This window comes from Pogoniulus pusillus, chromosome Z (genome assembly GCF_015220805.1).
Source record: "Pogoniulus pusillus isolate bPogPus1 chromosome Z, bPogPus1.pri, whole genome shotgun sequence".
In the NCBI taxonomy this organism is placed as follows: domain Eukaryota; kingdom Metazoa; phylum Chordata; class Aves; order Piciformes; family Lybiidae; genus Pogoniulus; species Pogoniulus pusillus.
This window is the reverse complement of record NC_087309.1, coordinates 69,735,335-69,757,075: the sequence shown is the minus strand read 5'-3', so window position 1 is coordinate 69,757,075 and position 21,741 is coordinate 69,735,335. Positions and strand designations below refer to the sequence as shown.

General features: G+C 43.8%; 1 protein-coding gene across 3 annotated transcripts in view; it reads left to right on the top strand.

The window, feature by feature from the left end:
- The first annotated feature begins 17,623 nt into the window (after positions 1–17,623).
- The window catches only part of MAMDC2 (MAM domain containing 2), an 80,451-nt gene continuing 76,333 nt past the window's right edge, over positions 17,624–21,741 (top strand). For all 3 annotated transcript variants that reach the window (XM_064140554.1, XM_064140555.1, XM_064140557.1), the window contains exons 1-2: positions 17,624–17,689; positions 17,826–17,939. In XM_064140554.1, the coding sequence (XP_063996624.1) occupies positions 17,659–17,689; positions 17,826–17,939 (145 nt within the window). In that variant the 5' untranslated portion in view covers positions 17,624–17,658. The remainder of the gene's footprint in view (positions 17,690–17,825; positions 17,940–21,741) is intronic.

Below are 21,741 nucleotides of genomic sequence, written 5' to 3'. Positions count from 1 at the left end.
CCCCTCTTTTGCTTGCTATCCTGCTTGCACACGCATCGGCACTCGCTCGGCATTCGCACCGCAGCATCGAAGTTACAGCCAGCTCGGGGCGGCATGGAACTTGGTAGCGCCCTGATCCTCACAAGTCTTGGAAGCCAGCGTCCAGCTCGGCCCGGACCCGCAGAGGCTCGGACAGCGCGCCTTAAATTCATAATACTTTAAGACTGTTCTCTGAACTGCATTTGGACAGTGAGTAACTGATTTAAAGACTGAATAATCTCTCAAGACTCCAGTGAATTCTCTTAAAATCACAGACTCTCTTCATTTTTGCCATTCTGTATTTTAATTCTCCAAGAACTTACGTGGGATAGTTATAAATAAGTTTGGGGAAGGGGATTCCTAGTGTTTAGTAATAAATAATTTTAAACTTTTTTTTTATAAATCGGCCTCTCATGTTATTCCCTAAAATTCCCCTAAACTCTGATCCACAACAAGTAGATTATAAACTTCCCAGTCCAAACCTATCACTCTGGCCTGTGCTCACCAACTTCATCTGCCCCTCTGGTCACACCAGGATTTCAGTGTTACTCTATCCCCGAGGATCCTTGCTTCCCAAACTCTAACACAAAGCCTGTACTTGTGTGGATACCAAACCTACCCAGTCGGAAATACGTGATGAAACCTTCATTATCCATATCCACATCCACATCCTAAGACAAATCTTCATCTTAGTTTTGGGCTAACCGGATCTTTGCTAGAATTTTGTAGTCATGGACAAAATTTGGCATCAGTTACATTGTCAATCATTATATAAATGCCTGCTCCAACAGTCTTGTTTCAGTGTAAATTCCAATTTAAATGGGGAAAAATAAAAGATAAAAAAAGCTTCTTCTGAAATTAATATTTAGCTTGTATTTTTAAAAGAAGCCCTTATTCTAAACTGCTATACATTAAAACTCATATTTTCATGTACAGCACCAAGGTTTTTTTCATTGTTAACCAGGCTTGTAACCAATGTTTAGATACCTGACAGCCCAATCATATACTAACTGTCTGGTTTAAAAGTAAAAACAATGCAACTCAGACCTGTTAGCTGATACAAAATACTAATTAGCTGTATAACAGAGCTTCATATGCCAGCTCTTTCCCTCGCACCAGAGTGGGTCTTATTGCAAAGAGGGAAATAAACACTGCAGGTGCCGGCAGAGTTTTTACAAACAACAAAACCACTGGGATTTAGCTTGTTTAGTAATGTCACATGCAGATGTCATTCTTGACTGTTTATTTCACTCCTCTTTGTGAAATCATGGTGCTGTGCAGTGAAAACCCAGTTGTTTCAAGCAGCTGGCTTTCCTTTACAAGGAATTAAAGACAGTCTTTTTAAAAAAGGTTAATTTTGTTGTTATTGTTACAGTACTTCTCATGTGAAGGGAGGGATGCTGGAGTCTTTTGTGTTGTCACTCATAGAGCCAGCTTTATTGAGCTCAGCTTTACATTTTCTGAGATTGCCCTCCTGGTCCCTTCTCTACTATGAGCAGCCTGCACATTGCAGAATTGTTAAAAATGTATTTTAAAGATTACTCAGTTCAATCCCTAACTAAATTTTCACTTGGAAGTACAACAGTACTGACTTTAGATATCTCTCTCTATATATATACACACACTTATATATGTCTGTAAATGCTGACTCCACATATAAAAAGATTAGCCTTACCCCTCCCACCTTCATCTGTTTTTGTGACTCAGTGTGGCACCCCTCAGTACCAGCTGAATCACCAAACTTGGCCCCAGCACAGCTACCTTTGCTGAGTCCCAGCAGAAAAATCAGCAGTAAACTGACTGCAAATTCCCGTTAATAAACTCAAGCGTCTCTTAACATCAGTTACCATCGCTCAGCAAATCAGCAGTACAGGAAAGCTCCATGTGATGGTTTGGGTGTTACCTGCCCCCCACACTTTAGAAGTACCCAACTAGACTCAGATGGGCTCTGGGAATATAAATGAAACTATTTATTTACAGCTAGCACAATACACAAGCAGCTATTTACAGTATATACAGTTATAGACAGAAATATACAAGGTAAAAGGTAATACAGAAACACAACTCCCCTCCCAGAAACCTGAGTCCCCAGGAGGGGCTCTCAACCACTCCTGCACCTTCCCCCTGCCCCTCTCACCCTTACCCCAGTCCTAAGGAAGAAAAGAGGTTCAACCAAGAGGTTAAGAGGCAAAGGTGAGGTTAGGGAGCTGCAGCTCAGTCAGAAGTCAGACAGATGATACTATGATACTACTATGATAGAAAGTGCAACAAAAATGGCAAGAGTGTTATCTAATGTTTACTTTCTTGTTCCCACACATCTCAGTGAGACTGTGAGGGAAGCAGACATCACCATTGTTTTCCTTTCATAGCCTATGATCTACTTCTTCTCACCAAAACATTCTACCCTGCTTCAAACTAGCACAATCCACCCATCTACTTCTCTCAGAGTATCGCTGAGAATTATGTGATCTAATCTAAACCAATATTTACACAAATGAATATTACAAGTTCAGTTCACTCTTCATTCCAGCTATCTCATATGTAGTTGATTCAAAAGCTCAGAACAGTTTGTCTCCTCACAGATGAGACGAGAACAGGGACTCCCAGGTGACATTGGGTTCGTTCTCATGTACTGTACATTCTCTCGTAGATTCTTTAGTTGTTGGACGCTGATGGTACCTAGAACAGAAAACTCCTAACAGCTTGTATTATACACTCTGAATTTAGACTCTCTCAGCTAAGGTTAGATTTCTCTGTGGAATACACTGGATTTCACCATTCTCTGGCATTACCCAGTAGGTGTGACCAGGACCTTCAGCAGACACCACCCCTCTGACAGGTTTCCCTTCGCCCGAAGGAGAAAATACCCAAACAGTTTTCCCTAACAGATTCTTTTCACATACAACAGGAACTTTATCACTGTCTACTGTTTGGACCAAGTCTGATTGTGCAGGTCCTGCTCTGTTTACTGAACTCCTATTATTTACTAACCAGGTAGCTTGTGCTAAATGTTTGTCCCAGTTTTTCAGAGTTCCACCCCCCATGGCTTTTAGGGTGGTTTTCAGCAAACCATTGTAGTGCTCAATCTTCCCTGAAGCTGGTGCATAGTAGGGTATGTGGTAGATCCATTCAATACCATGCTCTTTGGCCCAGTTTTTCACAAGATTGTTTTTGAAATGAGTACCATTGTCTGACTCGATTCTCTCTGGAGTTCCATGTCTCCACATGATCTGTCTCTCCAAACCAAGAATGGTGTTACGTGCAGTAGCATGTGGAACTGGATAGGTTTCCAGCCATCCAGTGCTGGCCTCTACCATCATTAGCACATACTGCTTGCCAGAACGAGATCGAGGTAAAGTGATGTAGTCAATCTGCCAGGCTTCACCATACTTGTACTTTGACCATCTCTCACCATACCATAAGGGCTTGATTCGCTTAGCCTGCTTAATAGCAGCACAAATGTCACAGTCATAGATGACTTGGGTGATAGCGTCCATGGACAAGTCAATTGACCTATCGCGAGCCCATCGGTATGTTCCATCTCTACCTTGATGTCCAGATGAGTCATGGGCCCACTGAGCTAAGAACAGTTCACCTCAGTGTTTCCAATCAAGGTCAAGATCAGAGTTGGTATCAACTTGATCAATCTTAGCAGCTTGGTCTGCCTTCTGGTTATGTTGATGCTCCTCAGTGGCTCTGCTCTTAGGCATGTGTGCATCTACGTGCCGCACCTTCACTGGAGTTCTCTCCAGCCGTGCATCAATGTCCTGCCATAGATCAGCACACCAAATAGGCTTTCCTTTCCTCTGACAACCATGCTTCTTCCAGTCTTTTAGCCAACCCCATAGAGCATTGGCTACCATCCATGAGTCGGTGTAGAGGTAAAGGGTAGGCAAATTCTCACATTCAGACACATCAAGAGCAAGTTGAACAGCTTTTACCTCAGCAAACTGACTGGATTCTCCTTCTCCATCCTTCGTTTCAGTAACTCTCCTGGTAGGACTCCAAACTGCTGACTTCCATCTTCGCTTGTTCCCAACAAGATGACAGGAACCATCTGTGAACAAAGCATAGTTCTTTTCCTGATCAGAGAGATCACCATAGGGAGGAGCTTCTTCAGCATGAGTTATTTTCTCCTCTGGAGGTTTGGTACAGTCTGTGCCTTCTGGCCAGTTGGTGATCACCTCCACCAGACCAGGTTGGTCAAGATTACCCATTCGTGCTCGTTGGGTTATCAAAGCCATCCATTTAGACCAGGTTGCATCTGTGGCATGATGTGGTGATGAACCTTTGCCCTTGAACATCCAGTTAAGAACTGGCAGTCTAGGAGCTAACAGCAACTGTGATTCAGTTCCAATCACTTCAGAAGCTGCTTTCACTCCTTCATAAGCTGCTAGTATCTCTTTCTCTGTTGGGGTGTAATTTGCCTCTGAACCTCTGTAGCTACGACCCCAGAAACCAAGTGGACGACCACGTGTCTCATTTGGAACTCTCTGCCAAAGGCTCCCAAGTTGGACCATTGTCACTGGCAGCCATGTACAGAATGTTTTCAAGGTCTGGACCAGATCTCACAGGTCCCAAGCCCACTGCAAGGACTACTTCTTGCTTGATTTGATCAAAGGCTGCTTGTTGTTCAAGTCACCACTCGAAATTGTTTCTCTTACGAGTCACATCATGCAGAGGTTTGACAATCTGACTGAAACCAGGAATGTGTACTCTCCAAAATCCCACCACACCAAGAAAAGAAAGTGTGTCCTTCTTATTGGTGGGAACTGCCATGGTGGAGACTTTGTTGATCACATCCTGAGGAATGTAACGGCGACCATCCTGCCACCGCACTTCCAGAAACTGAATTTCTCTGGCAGGTCCTTTGACCTTGTCTCTCTTAATGGCAAAACCTGCTTGCAACAGAATGTCAATGATTTTGTTACCTTTCTCGAAGACTTCCTCAGCAGTTTGGCCCCACACAATGATGTCGTCGATGTACTGGATGTGCTCTGGAGCTTTACCTTTCTCCAGTGCATTGTGGATGACTGAGTGACAGATGGTTGAGCTGTGTTTCCACCCCTGAGGCAAACGATTGAACTGGTACTGGATTCCTCTCCAGGTGAATGCAAACTGAGGCCTGCACTCCTTTGCTATGGGAATAGAGAAGAAAGCGTTAGCAATGTCTATGGTTGCATACCATTTAGCCTCCTTCTATTCCAGCTCATACTGGAGTTCCAGCATGTCCGGCACAGCTGCACTCATGGGTGGCGTCACCTCGTTGAGGGCACAAAAATCAACTGTGAGTCTCCAGTCTCTGTTAGGTTTACGCACAGGCCACATGGGCCTGTTGAAAGGTGAATGAGCTTTCTCGATGACAGCCTGACTCTCCAGTTGACAAATCAGCTGATGAATGGGCAACAAAGAGTCACGGTTAGTTCTGTACTGCCTGTGGTGCACAGTTTGAGTAGCTATTGGCACTTCCAGATCCTCTATGTCATGATGTCCCACAACTGCAGATTCATCTGAAAGTTCAGGTCTAATAGACAATTTCAATTTATCATCCTCAATCTCTACAGATGCTATTCCAAAAGCCCATTTGTGACCCTTAGGATCTTTGAAACAACCTTGTCTCAAAAAGTCAATTCCCAGAATGCAAGGCACACCAGGACCAGTTACAATGGTATGTGTCTTCCACTCTTTACCAGTCGAACTGATCTCAGTCTGCAACTTAGTTAACTCTTGAGATCCACCAGTGATTCCAAAAATAGATATGGACTCTGTCCCTTTGCAATTGGATGGCAATAAAGTACACTGAGCACCTGTGTCAACTAAAGCCCTGTATTTCCGAACTTTTGAACTGCCAGGCCACCTAATGAATACATTCCAATAGATTCGGTTCTCTCCACTATCCCTTTCCTCCTCCTGGCTGGAGGCAGGGCACCCCTAATGCTGAACATGGCATGTAGGGTGTACACAATGATTGGTGTTGTTGTGAGAGGAATTGCAATTGTTGGAATATTGCAGTTGCTCTCGGGAGTTGAAGAAGTGACAGCTACTTTTCTGGCATTGCTGCCTCTGTTTCTGCCACTCTGCAGTTCCCTGACTCTCTTTGAAGGAGCTGAAGTAGGTTTACCATCCCATTTGTTCATGTTCTCACTGTATGTGTCACGCAGAAGTATCCACAGTGACGCACGTGATTGCTGATGTCTGGGTGGAATTTGTCTCCTCCTGGGCTGGAATTGCCTTGCAGGAGGTGGGCGTCTGTTCCTGATTGCAGAAACATGAACTTATTCAGATGAAGCAGGAATGGTATCTCTTACCAGATTGGAAATTGATCTTTTAAGGTCCTCCTTCAGTTATTTCATACTCTCTTTCATCTCTGTGGTCATAGTTTTTATGGCAGAGACTATGGCAGAGTGTGACAAGCTGTCCTCTACCTGCCTAAGCTGGTCAGTGAATTCACCAACAGTGAAAGACCTTCCATTATCACTCCTTGATAGAAACTTGCTGGCCAAGATGTTAGCATAGGATGAAGGAGCAAGCTTAATAAGCTTCTTCATGAGACCTGTTCCAAGAGGAATGTTATCAGGCTCATGTGTGCCATGATCTCCATAAAGCACTTCCTTCACAGCAAACTCCTTCAGAAGCTTAATTCCCTGCTCAATGGTGGTCCACTTCTTGGCAGCCCATGGCAAATCATCTCAGGAAGGATATCTCATACCCACAGCCAACAGAAGGCGTGTCCACAAGCTAACCTTACCAAGAGGACTTGCTAGGTATTTGTCCACTCCACTCTCCTTGGTGAGTGGTCCCAGCTGCTTGGCAGACTTGTCTCTTACCTGCAGGGCATTTGCACCAATGCTACTATCCAGCTTAGGATTGGTTCACCTGATTCCCTTGAGTATTCCTTTCTAACTTCCCCGACCTCTCTGAGAGGATCATTGGATGTGGAAGAATTTCTCACCAGTCGAGGACATAAAGTCATAAACATGAGTAACTTGCGCTGAGAACGTCCTTGGTTCCTAGCGAGACTAGGAAATCGAGCTGTAAACAACTGAGCACCCCGCACACAGCTGCAGTGGGCAGAGACTAGATAACCAAGGGGGCTGGAGTGGGTAGTCTGGGAGGCTGACCTTTAGAATGTTGTGATAAGTTAACCTATGTGCACATTACATGTAACCTTTCAATTATCACCTGTAACCAATCTTAAGCTGAGCACGCCTCTTGCTAGAATGCATATAAGTCACTGTATCACGGAAATAAAGTGGATTTGACCATCTAATCATATTGGTGAACAAAGAGCCATTTTACCCATAGCGCTCCACTGAACGTGTTTCCCAACAATTGGAGTCCTGGATGTCATCCTCCTCCTCTTCCTCTTGTTGTTCTGGTTGTCCCTGGCCTAGAAACAGAACCTTCCTCATAGCACTCTTAAACTCACTGGAACCATCCTCTTTCTTGGCAGCCAACCTCACAGTGCTCTTCTCATTTGAGTACTGAGATCTCAGCATGTCTGCCAGGTCCCGAAGACTATATGCCTGCTCTTCCTCCTCTTGCTCACCAGAAGTCCCCTCTCTTACATCCTCCTTTGAGTCACACTTTGTCGAAAGCTGTGTCTTGGCTTTCACTTTAGCAGGTGCCAAAAAGGCCTGTACAGTGACAGACTTTGACGTGTTTACTGGAGGGTTTGAATCATTTGGGGTCTGACCTGGGATCTGTGAGTTCAGATCTGTCTTACAGCTAACAGGGTTCTGGTCTGCTGGCTGAGGCTGGGGATTTGGACTGACTGAGCTGGTGTCACTAGTATTATCAGTAGTATTATTATTAGTGGGTACATTCTGACTTTGAGTGTTGGCCTGTACTCCTGGGATGCCTGCCAATCCTGGTTTGTTGTCATTACTGTTAGGAGCATTGACAGTTTTGCCAGAATCTGAAGAGGGAGATGCAGGGACTACAGTCCCTGAATCTTTCTGAGGAGAAGGTAGTTGTTGTGCCCCTGGCTTATTGTTGTTTGTATTTCCACTGGTAGTTTGTTGATGCGAAACTGTCCCTGAATTTGGCTGAGGAGAAAGTATTTGTTGAGACACTGTCCCTTTTGGTTTCAAGACAGAGACTTTCTTAGTTCTTGCAGACACTGCATTTGAATTTTTCACACACAATGCCAGAATTAATATGAAAATCAAAATTACAAGACATAAATTGACACCTAAGAGTAACAACATGGTCTTGCATGAACATAATCCTGAACAAATGTCTGGCATCTCAGTTCTGGGGTTAATTGCCCTCATGAGGGCTGTAGTTAAAGCAGTATTTTGATTGGATGTAATATTATTGGCAAATACCCCCATAATGTTACTGGTAAGATTTTCAGTGACATTAAAACCAACACACTCAAGAATTAAATCACCCCAGGACCAGAAAATGCTTGTAAGTTTAGCTTTGACCTTCTTAAAAACTACATTAAGCAAGAAATAACCAATTTGGTCTTTGATCCAATTGTACACAAGAAAACAGAAAACAGGCCACATAATAGCCCCCACCAAGTAAAATAGCTGCTTTATTAGCTTCATTCTGATTCCCAGAGTTAATTAACAGTCACTCAAATGAATTTGCCCCACGTTGGGAGAAGCCAAATGAAATATGTGATGGTTTGTGTGTTCCCCACCCCCCCACACTTTAGAAGTACCCAACTAGACTCAGCTGGGCTCTGGGAATATAAATGAAGCTATTTATTTACAGCTAGCACAATACACAAGCAGATATTTACAGTATATACAGTTATAGACAGAAATATACAAGGTAAAAGTAATACAGAGGCACAACTCCACTCCCAGAAACCTGAGTCCCCAGGAGGGGCTCTCAACCACCCCTGCACATTCCCCCTGCCCCTCTCAACCTTACCCCAGTCCTAAGGAAGAAAAGAGGTTCAGCCAAGAGGTTAAGAGGCAAAGGTGAGGTTAGGGAGATGCAGCTCAGTCAGAAGCCAGACAGAAAGTGCAACAAAAACGGCGAGAGTGTTATCTAATGTTTACTTTCTTGTTCCCATACATCTCAGCGAGACTGCGAGGGAAGCAGACATCACCATTGTTTTCCTTTCATAGCCTATGATCTACTTCTCCTCACCAAAACATTCTACCCTGCTTCAAACTAGCACACTCCACAATTTCCGTGTGAGGTTTTCAAGGTATTAATCACCATCAATGCATGAAAGAGTAAATGCACAACAGAAGTTGTGGGCAGAAGATACCAAACACAGGTACTTTTTGAGTAATAAACCATACCCAGTTATTCAGAGCAGAGCCTTCCAAAATGCTGCACGGAAGAATGTGGAACAAATCTCTTACCTGAGCGCCCTAAAAAGCGCACATGTTCCTGCTATGCTGATGTGCATGTGTGGCTCATGTCATAGATGGCAGTGGTAGGAACTTTATCCACTGCTTCAGATGGCAGTTGCAATTTGCTGCTAACCATACAATGCATAGCAATCAGAAGAATCTAATACAAGTGTCAGGACCTTCTCTCATCCCATGGGACATTTGCTTTCCTTGTGAGGTAGCATGTGTGATTATGTTACTCCTTGACATAGAATCACAGAATTGTTTTGGTTGGAAAAGACCATTCAGATCATCGAGTCCAACTAGTAACCTAGTACTAATGAGTTACCATTAAACCACATCTCTTAACACCACATCTATGTGTCTTTTAAAACACCTCTAAGGGTAGATAATCAACTACCTCTCTTGGGGAGACTATTCCAGTGTTTCCCTTTCAGTGAAGCCATTTCCTCTCATATCCCATCTCAATCTCCCCTGGTACAACTTGAGGCCATTTCCTATCTTTCTGTGACTTTTACTAGGGAGAAGGAGCCAACACCCACCTCAATATAAACTCCTTTCAGGTATTCATAGAGAGCCATAAAGTTTCTCCTCAGCCTTCTTTTCTGCAGACTAAGCAATCGCAGTTCTCTCAGCTACTTCTCATAAGACTCTTCACCAGCTTTATTGTCCTTCTTTTGACATGCTTCAGCAACTCAGTGTCTTTCTTCTAGTGAGAGGCCCAAAAATGAACTCAGTATTCAAGGTGCAGCCTCAGCAGTGCTCACTAGAGCAAAAGGGCATGATCACTCCCCTACTCTTGCTGGTCACATTATTTGTGATACCTCAGGACAGGATGCTGTTGACTTTCCTGGCCACATGAGCACACTAGTGGCTCATGTTGTGACAGCTATCAATCAACTCACCCAGGTCTTTCACTATTGGTCATCTTTCCAGCCACTTTGCCCCAAGCCTGTAGCATTGCATGAGGTTGTTGTAAGCCAACTGCACCATCTAGCACTTGGCCTTGTTAAACTTCATATAATGGACCATCAATAAAGCCTGTCTAGTTCTTTCTTTAGAGTCCTCCTATCTTCAAGCAGACCAGGACTCCTGCCCAATCTGCTATCATCTGCACACTTACACTCAATTCCTTCATCCAGATCATTGATAAAGATATTAAAGAGAACTGGCCCAAATACTGAGTGGTGGGGAGCATCACTTATGACTGATTGCCAATTAAGTTTAACTCTATTCACCACAGCTCTCTGGACTCAGTTGTCCAAACAGTCTTTTACTCGTGAAGACATGAAAAAGACAATGTAATTATTTTATCAACATGAAAGCACAGGGTAGAGTTTCTGGAAAACTGAGTTTAAAAGGTGAAAATTACTTTTAAAGAGTCCTTATCAAGGAAAATTTTTGTCCCTTTTTGCTCATTTGTTGGAAGAGTCTAGTGTGCCACTCTGACATTTCGCATCAGCTTCAGGAATTTTATGCCATTTTTAATGTTTATGTCTCAAGAGCCTTGCCTGTATTTTGACTCATTTCATTTTCTCTATCACAATTTGGCTTGCCTAGGCATTCAGAAATTCTGAATAATCCTCCTCTAAATTAATCTGTAAATCTAAATTACACTTCAAAAAGCATCTGCCCTAAACATTGGTATCATTAGTTTACTTTCTCAAGTCTTTTCACAAATTCTGCATCTATTATATTTCCATTTACCTTCCAAATTCTGTTATTTACATTTCTGCTCACCCTTATCCTTTTTCCTTCAGATCATCTCATTCACACACATCCCTGCTATTACACACCTTGCCTGTTTATTCCCTGGCTCATGAGAGGTTATAGCCACCTGGAGCTGCCAGTTAATAATGAGTTTAACACAAAGAAAATAAACTTTGGTGACCGAGGAGCTGCTGCATGTGCAGCTCACTCATCCCCGCTAAGAGCTGCCACACTTATAAGATGAGTAAGGAAAACTATCGAGAGGACAGTAGCCACTACAGCGTCCTTAGCAAGTGCTTATGTTGGTGAGTCACCACTATCAGTTTGCTTTGAAACAGGAGTATCTCTGTTTATTCAGAGTAAAAAAGTTTCTCAGCCAGATGTTGAAAATGCTTCATAGCAGATACAAACTGAAATGAAATCTCTTTGGATTTTAGATATGAGATTTTGGAGTGAGACAGAAGCTTAAACCATAAGTGTGTATGGCTTTGACTAGATAAATCCTAGATAAATCTTCTTATTGAGAGGGCAACAGAATGTTATTAAAATGAAAGTTTGTATTTTAAAGGTTATTGCATGCCCCAAGTCAGATCTGGCAAATACACAGCATCTGCAGCTCGGATAAACAGATAACACAGAATTGCAGTATCTGCAATGTAACAAAAGTAATCCTAATTTCTTTGTTATTTCTTTCTGTTTGTGTTACCATAGCAATTAGGACTCAAAGTACCTCTATTAAACTGTGCCTTGTACAAAACCAAAAATAAAATTAATCTTTGCCTCTCCCAAAAGTTTTCTGCTTAGGAAAAGATAAGAGTGGATAAAAAGCAAGAGACAGATAGACAGTAAATATAATGAAACAATACTGCATGACATGTTGGAAACAGTAGATCAACATTTTCAATCTTTTACAGACCTCACAGGAAAGGAAAAAGTACAGAGATAGTCTTTTAGGGTGAAGTAGATCAAGGAAGAAACCATGTCTGTGGTTATGGAGAGCTTCTTATATGTCAGAAGATGAAGGGCAGCAGAGGCTGATGTCACTCCTGAAGAAAACCCAGTCAGAGAGCTGTAGATCACAGAAATCACTGAAAGTGAAAACAAGCAGCATGTTTAACAGGATGGGAATGGAAAGCAAATGTAGGTAGAGCAAATGTAGGTACATGACAGTTAAAATGAGGGAACTGATCTTCTTTATAGCATTCAGAATGGGTATAACATCATGAGAGATGATATGCTTAGTCTTGACAGACCAATCAGTGTTAAAGAAAACTTGCAGCAACAGTACTGGAATGAAGGAAGAATAAAATAATCAAAATAGTTTTAGTAGAATCAAAGTTATCAACTTTTGATTTTTTACTTTAAGTTTGGGGTTTCTATATACATTCACTCAAAGAGTTATTTTGAATCTCTTGGTGCATAATAGCAAAACGTGATGGCAGGTAGTGTGCCAGGTTTATTTGCTTTTTCTTCAGCAGTAAGAGACTTCTTTGGTCACCTCAAGTGAAACATGATCATTATGCAACTGGCAGCCATTCCAGAGAGCAGAAATCTTAAAAGACTAGAGTAATGATTGTCGTGGAGGCAGGGAATTAATGTGGCTGAGTCAGGAATTATCGAAATAGAATTATTTTATTTTCCTGAAGACCCCACCCCCCAACTATATACAAAACTAATTCAGGTTTATTTACAGATTCTAGTTCAATTGGGAATTTCTTTAAAAGGATGTTATAAACAAATTTAGGGATTTAGAAAGTCAGGGAATGGAAAAGGCTAAGCTATAAACACAGCGTTACCCCACTATTAATCAGGCTGAGCAGAGAATTAAGGGAACAGCAGGTCTTACTCACAGAGGGGAGAGAGGTATTCAACAGTGATCCCTTGCTGGATTCCTCTGTGGAAGCAGCCTTCTGATGCTGCAAGCAATATCCAATCACGTAGATCCACACAACAGAAGCCCAAGGTGGGTGGCAAAAGCTGCCAAACTCAGAAATGTCTCAAGCACTTCTTCCACTAGTGGGATGATCATGGAATGATGATGCCTCAGCAGCAGCAGGGGAGAGCCAAACTGTTAGTGTCTTCCCAGCTCAAAATAGCATACAGAAAATTGGCTGCTGATAAGGTCTGAGAGTAGCCAGGTCCAGGTGCCACTGGCAGCTCTCTCAAATGGACCCCAGGGCTTGCCTAGCCTGAAAGTTTGCACAGAATGGTGCATAAGTGGGGAGAACTGTACAAAAGGAGAGACAGTCTAAAACCAAGAGCCATGCAAAAAAGGGAGGAGCTGTCCAAAAGTGGGGACAGTCCAAAACAGGAATTTTGTCATGGCAGGAACCTGTCCTGTTGGGCACACTGTCAAGGCAGGAGCTCATTCAATGCGGGAAACTTTCACCTTCTCCCTTGCAAACCCAGCCAACCACCAGGCCAATTCCAGCATGGGCTTCCATACAGGTCTGCACACGTGCACCTTTTGCTGTTCCCTCCTCAAGCCTTCAGGGCCGAGGGGAAGGGGGAGCAGTTTTCTTGTCTTCTTCTCCTCATTCAAACCCGCGGTGATGAGGAAGAAGAAAGGAATTTGGAGCACTCCAGAACAATGATACGCTCCTGTCAAGCAGAGAAAAACCCTGTAGCTGTTGTTGGATTTTCCACATGCAATCATTTTATTGCAGTCCATTCGACTCCATTCTGAAAAAGATTCAGATGAGGACCCATCCAGTTTTGCTACCCATCTGGAAAAAGCGGTAATGTCCTTTTATCTATCTCTCTATCTATCCATCCTATTGCCTGTTTAAGTTGGTGTACTTGTGTGGGATTTGCTCATGCTGTAACGGAAATGGGAAGGCAGGACAGACAAAGGGATAGCTGCAAAAGCTTAGTGACAAACAGATACTGTTTCAACTTTTAAAGTGGCATCTTACTGCAAAAGCAATTTAGTGCTTCAGGCCTACCTCAACCTGGACTACTTTTGCAGACTAATAATTTACAGCAGGCTGAAGTCAGGGAACCAATAGGAGTTTTTTAATTTTATCAGGACTTTTCTGTCTAAGAATATCAAGAATAAATTAAATTAAGGAGTGGAAACAGTACCAGGGAGAAGTTACAGGAAAGAGCATATCCAAGAAAACACATATGAGTGTGCTTAATTATACAGGCATGAGAAATGGAGCCATGCTCCCTTGAACAGAAACTGGAAGAAGGGCTGGCAGGTTCCTTATTCTGGAAGTCTTAGGTCAAGCCAAAAGAAAACAACCAAAAATGTAGTTACCTTCACTGGTCGATACTGCTAGTTTTATTAAAAACACATATGAATTGAGAAAATTTCTGTAAAGAGGAAGTTTTTCCACTACCCAAAAAGAAACATCCTTGAAGGTGACAGTGCCAGACAATTTTGCCACCTATTTTCCTTCCCTGATGTATCCAGAGAGGCCTGGCAGGTGTCCTTTAGGAAAAGCAGAAGGTATATTTGTAGACATTCAGAAACTGCTCCTGGGCACACCAGTTACACAGGCTGCTTGTGGGAAGTGATTCACTGGAAAATATGATAACTTCCTGATTGTTCTGTTGAGTGCTAAGGTCTGTTTATGTGCTGTTTTGATATGGGTTGGTCATGGAGGAGTATTTTTGAAGGCTTAGAAAGTTTTTGGGTCTGATGCAAAAGCTAAACAAACAGCAGTAATTTCTGTATTACAGAAATATGGTGAATACAGCAAAGAGTACAGGTGAATTACAGAGCAGAGTTCAGGATGCTGCCAGTATAATAATCCCTCTTGGGATGGGATAGGAGGCAAGAAATTTCTGGAAGGTGAACTGTGTGGCAAGTTTTGTGTAATCCAGCTATCTAAGCAAGAAACCTGAGAATGTCATTGTGCAAACCCATGAATAAGGGATGCAAATGTTAGTGCATTTGGGGAGAAACTGAAGCAATTGCACTCATACCCACCAAATGCAAAATTGTCAGCAGGTATCCCCAAGGTAGGTGCTACTTTACTCCTCTTACAATGGAGTGGCTGAAATTAAGGACCCCTTGTTTAGGCACAGGGAACAGACACACTCACAAAAACTGAGTAACTTTATGCCAGTTATAAGACTTCCCATACACGATTCATTGCTGTTCCCCAAAGCTAGCAAGCATGTCCACCTCATGAAAACAGAGTCTGTTCTTTATGCCAGGTCTGTTGGCAGAGCTGACTAGATGCAGTGACTATATCAATTTAAGGGGAAATGTTCTAGATGCTACCTGGGATTTAGAAATTGAGAGATGTTAAGTATCTCCTGGAGATACATGACAGTTACTCAGGGATATAAAAATTCAGTGAGTATAAGCCTTCAAGTGGCTTTGCTACACACCTCTTGAGACTTCTGATGCATGCCAAAATTTGTGAACACTATGAGAAATAAAGGCCACGTAACTGAATAGCCTGTGTAGGCTGTCAGCAAACCACACATTATTTCACAGTGGATGTAGGTGTTTTGCATTACTGCTAGCACTTGCCTGTCATAGCCAGTGATTATACTTAGAAGAACAACTTCCAGGCATAGCAAATTTTAGTACAGGCTATGAGAAAATTAAGATACATGACTATATAACTGAGTAATTTAAAGCATCTTTTGTTGAAATGTACTTCTCTATAGATTGACACTCATTCCTGTTTCCCTGCAGCCCATGAATTGCTAGAAAGTGGTATTGCAGTAGTCCAGCAAAAAGGTTCTGACGTCCTACATTCTCTTGGTGACTTCTGTAATCTTGAAAGATGTTTTCAAGAAGCCATTTGTTCAGATTTTCCATTGTACCTGATTAGTCTGGGTGATGACTCGAAAGCATGAATTGATTGTATTTGCCTTGGGATAGACAGTGGAATCCTTTTACCAGCTAAGTTTTCCTAGACTTCTCAGTGGGGAACAGAATTGCACAGTAGGTGTTGAAGCAAGCAAGACAGAGGAGTGCAAAACCATTCAACAGGGAGGACAGGAACTTCAATCTATGTCACATGGACTCAGGTGTCACATTTGACCTAGAGGCAAGTATGTTGAGTTTTCAGGTGACACCAGGTAAGAGGCCAGTGCATATGCTGTAGGCAAGACTGCCATTGAAGTGGGACTGAAATGGACTGACAGGGCACTCAGGAAGTTCAATAAGGGCAGATGTTCACAGGATCACAGGATGTTAGAAGTTGGAAGAGACCCAAAGAAATCATCAAGTCCAAGTCTCCTGCCAGAGCAGGATCATACAATCTATCTCAGGTCACAAAGGAACACATCCAGATGGGCCTTGAAAGTCTCTAGAGATGGAGACTCCATAACCCCTCTAGGGAGCCCGTTCCAGTACTCTGTTGATCCCAGGAGTTGGAAGGCAGATGCAGAGTGTGACTAAGGGTGCTGGAGCCACGTGTGCACCAAGTAATGTGAGCAAGGCATGACCTCAAGAGCCAGGGCAGAGCAAGGATTGTCTTTTCTATTTGGTGCCCATGAAACTTCATCCTGGTACTGCCTCCAGTCTGACTTCAGTACAGGAACCTCCAGTGAGGTGAGGCCACTGAGATGGTCAGGGTGGGAGTCTTGTGCTGTGAGGAGAGGCTACAAGACCAGAGCTGACTCAGCCAGGTGGAGGGATGTTTTTGGGAGCACCCTGCAACATCCTCAGCAGTGATGGAGGGGGTGGAGAAGATGTGGTTGGGTTCTCCACAGCTCTGCATGGCAGAGGGGCAAAAGGCAGCAGCATAAGCTGAAACAGAGAAAATTCAGGCCATTCACATGAAATAAACTTTTTACCCATAAGGACAGCCCAGCACTGGAGCCAGGGCCCAGAGAGGCTGTGTGCTGTCTTCAGCCTTGGAAGTTGTCAAGGTTCAATTGGTTAAGGTTCTGAGATGGCTGATCTGAGACCAGATATGGTTGTGCTTTGGGGTAGGGCTTGTAGTGGAGACCTCTCCTGAGTTATCCTGCGATTCTAAGAACTACAACTCTTGGAGCACTGCATCAACTCCGTGCACCTTTCTTACCTAAAAAAGGTAAGACATGCCTTATCTGACATGCCCCCCGCTCTGTGTGGCAGGGTTTGTGGTGCAGTAGAACAAGTTGCGGCGGCACAGGAGCCTTGATGGGATTGAGGGCTGTTCTGTCCTCTGCAGATGAGTGTGAGTCGGAATCGCAGCAGGTAAGGGGTACAGATCCATCACAGGAGAGTACACCACATGGAGCCAGGCTCTCCTAGCGGTACTCAGAGAGAGCAGCAAGGCAGCGGGCACCAGGTGAAACGCCGGGAAGCACGCTTAGACCTAAGAAAGCAGAATTCTGGCGGGAGGAGGTGATGTCCTTCAGCAGGTTGCGCGGAGCGGCGGCGGCAGCCGCGTCCTCGAGGGCACTCCCGCGTCAGCCACCCCGGCTCCGCGTCGTGGGTGGGACGGGCCGCCCACCGGGGCTGTACGCGGCCCTTCTGCGCCGCCGCTCTGTCCTCCCGCGGCCGCGGCTCTTCCCCCGCGCCCCAGCGGGGTGCCGAGCGGCCGCGCTCAGCCCCCCCGCCGCAGCCCCAGGCTTGGCTCGGCCGCGCCCCCGCGCTCCCGGCCGCTGCGCCCGCCCCGCCGCCACCAGCCCCGGCTCCTCGGCGCGAAAGATGCTGCAGCTCTGTCTCCTCGCCGCGCACGGTAAGCGGCGGCAGGGAAGGCGTCGCGACGCCCGCGAGGGACGCGGGGTGGGCGCTGCTCCGGGGTCGCCGTTAGCCGGCAGCCCGCTGCTGCCGGGACAGCCAGGCGGTGACCGGGGCTCGCTTTGTCCTTGCAGCTCTGCGGCTCGCCGGGGCGGCCTTGCTCTCCCCGGGGTCGTGCGCCTTTGAGGACAGCGCCTGCGGCTACCAGTGGGACTACGCGCATCTGCCCTGGGCGCTGCACACGGAAGGTAAGAGCGCTGCTGACCCCCCCGGGCCTACAGCTCGCTGCCCCCGGGCGCTGCCAGCCCCCGGCCGGGCGTTGTTGCGCGGGACCGCCGTCACCCGGTGGTGCCGCACGATTCAGCTTTGCCGGGGAAAGAGCCGCCGTTGGATCCTTCCCGTGTGCAGTTTCGGTCTGGGGGGTATCAGCCTTCTGGACAACCGATCTGCAGGCGCTACGAGGAGCGCCTGTTCCCCAGGCACAGGTTTCTGCAGGGTGTCCCTGAAGCCTCCTTCCGATTTCTTTCTCTTGGAAGTAGGTGTCTTCTACCAAATCTGCAGTGTGCAACTTAGCCTCTTCCTAGAATAAAACTCATCTGCCAAATTCCTGTTAAGCTGCAATGTTCTCTTTTCTAAATATATTTTGGGTTCTAGCCTAGAAGCAGATGCATTTTCAGGGCAGCAGACAAACTGCTAAGAGTATCTTCCCAACACGTTACATTAAGACTTTTCACCTCTTTCTGGTACTTACAGTTCAGTAGGGAAAAGGTAAGCTTTGGTCCTGTAAGTAAGTTTTATACTAAGCCTGACTGCCACTGAAAGAGTGAACAAACCCAGTCGTACACAGTTTCTATGCAGCTCTAAGTCTTACTTGGTCAGTTCTCAGCGTGAGCTCCTACTTTGACAGAATCAGTATGAACAGACCCAAGACTAAGCAAAAATAAGTACAATTTGCTTATGGCTATTTAATGAAGTAATTTTTTTTTATTATCTTTCGGGCACAGTGTTATAAGGTGAAAGTTGTGCTTTGGTGCTATGGTTTTTCAAAGTTTGTAAACTCTAAAAGAGGTTCCAGGAACCTGAAGTGAGTATGAATGAAGAATTGAGTGCAAGAATGAAGAAGTGAGTACAAGATACAAAGAGCTATAGAGACCTCTCATTGCTCCTCTCCAGTGCTCCATTCAAAACTAGCTGGTCCAGTTTTGTCATTCCACTTGTTACTCAGATGGCAATAAAACCTTTTTTCCTGATTTTTAACCAGTTGTCATATATGGAAAGTAAGTCACCTTAACTGTTAATCATTGAGGTTTGAAAGTGCACGAAGAGTGATAACTTAGAAAAGGTGTGGATGTCATCATTAAAATAACTGTTTTTTCTCTTCTTCTTTGATTTTAGTTTGAATAGATGCAGATGTGCTTGATTTTTTTTTAAGGCATTAGTGAAAATGTAGTACCCCTGGCAGCTATCTCAGCTTTCTCAGCTATGCCACTTAACATCATGCCCTGTTAAGCTTCCAGTCCTGAAAGCAGTACTTCCTTCTTGTGACTTAATGTTGAGCCACATGCCAGTGATGTTGATTCATCTTTGTGGGACTTTGAGATGCTGAGAGTAATATGTGCAGAAGTGGATGTGCATCATGTTGTGTGAATCTGTGCTACAGTGCTTCAAGGAACAGGGCAATATGGTCAGAGATTTGTATGGGTGGCAGCCTACCTCTTTTTGCCTGCAGAACACAATTTGGGTTGTCCTGGTCTGATTATCTCTGAACCCAGAAGCGTACCAGTGGCTATGCAGCTTCTGTCAGTGTAGATCTTGTTTTTCAAAGATAAAGAGTCACAGAATTATAGAATGGTTTAGGTTGGAAGAGACCTCAAAGATGATCTACTTCCAACCCCTGCCATAGGCAGGGACACCTCACACTAGAACAGGTTACTTAAGGCCTCATCCAGCCTGGCCTTGAACACTTCCAGGGAGGGGGCATCCACAACCTCTCTGGGCATCTGAGCAACTTGTTAACTGACTGAATAAATAACTATATAATAAATATATATAATACATAATCTATATAAACCAACTGTTACACCCTGGGAAGATGTGTGGTGTACCAGCTCTCTTAATAGGCATAGTTTTGCCATAGGATCATAACTAAATCTAGCTGAAAGTAGTTAATCCATATCTATGTAACAGGTGTGCAAAACTAGTTTCCTTAGATACTTTTTTGTATACTTAGATACTCTTTTTTGTTTATCTAATAAAACCACTTTCCTTTTTGCAGCAGCAGACACTGATATTTGCGGCTCACTGTATGTACATACAGTAATTGACTGAGACAATAGAGGAAATTAAGGATGGGAGTGGCAACTTAGCTTTGAATTGTTCCACTTCTCATTATATTGCTTAAAAATGTTTCATTATTTTAAAATACTATTTTTAATATAGTTACATGTAGTAACTATTTTATGGGATTATCTCGCTTGCAGCGCAAGTTCGTTCATCTTATAAATATCTCAGTAGCTTGATCTTGTGCCAAACTGTCAAGATGATGTAAATACAACTAAAATCCTGCCCAGAAATTTCCACTCCATACTTGAAAGTTTTTTTCCCGGTTGCCAAGGAAGCCAGTATCTTCTGAGGGGCCAGGCACATAAAGGAAGTGTGAGGCTGAATTTTGCTTTTGTTTACTGCTATATATTCTCACTAGAACTAGTTTTAAAGTTTAACTGCTTTTCTAGATGTCTGTGGTTTCCCTTGAGTATTCTAGTACTTCTGGGATGTGAAATTCTTTTGTGTGTTTAATTTAAGAGTTTTTATAATGGAAAAGACTTTGATTTTTAATTTTTTTTAGCTAAAATTTTGCTACCTGTAATTAACTGACAATTTAAGGCCTATTTTAGTCAAGTGCAAAAGGAAAATCAACACAGAGTAGGCAATGCTAAAATGGAGAGCACTCTTTGTGGTTCACTCAAGGCTGGCAAATCAGTCTCACCCAAGTGTTGTAGGATATCAGCTACACAGGGAACAATTAAAGTGTTTTATCCTAACACCTATGCAGTGGACTCCTGCTCTTGTGAATTTCTGCTTCACTGAAACCCTCTTTAAGCCTCACATGGCTCTGAATTCAGGAGCAGGGCTTTCAAGTATAAATATCAAGGTGTTCTTTTTAGTAGGCAGCTTTTTAAGTCCGTCATCTTCTGTGTTCAGATTTTACAATTGTAATTAATCAGTGTGCAAGGAACAAAAATTTTAGAAATATCTGAGGGATAGAATTTTTCTTGTGGGCTTATCTGTGGCTGAGAAGCACACCCAGATGAGGTCATGTCCCAAGAATCATGCTTGAGGCAGCATGTTTCCTAGTGTGCCAGTTCTGTTTTCAGTGTAACCTGGGAAATCCTATGCAAACATCATGTGCTTCGCGAGGTGAGTGTTTGTAGAATACCAGCTACACAGTAACGTTGCTTAGAAAAAGGGTATCATCATATAATCCTGGTTCTGAAATTTGCTGAGCAACAGAGGAGTTTGGTTGTGATCAGTGGACCAGTGATAAGATCTGAAAGCTTTAAGGGATTTGTTTGTACATATAAACCAAGGTGTTAGAGGGTCACAGGATGTTAGGGATTGGAAGTGACTTCTAGAGATCATTGAATCCAACTCCCCTGATAGATTGGGACTGTAAGCTAGTGAAGGTTGCACAGGAATGCATCCGGATGGGTCTTGAAAGACTCCAGAGGAGACTCCAAAACCTCTCTGAGGAGCCTGTTCTAGTGCTCTGTGACACTTACAGTAAAAAAGTTCTTCCTTATGTTGAGGTGGAACTTCCTGTGCTGTAGTTTGCATCCATTGCCCCTTGTCCAATTACAGGGTGCAACTGAGAAAAGGCTGTTCCCTTCCTCTTGACATGTAGCCCTCATAGATTTATAAACATTTATTAGATCCTCTTTTAGTCTTCTTTTCATTGGACCAAAAAGCAACAAGTTCTGCAGCCTCTCCACGTAGGGCACTGCTCCAGCCCCTTAATCATCTTCTTAGTCCTCTGTCAGACTCTTTCAAATA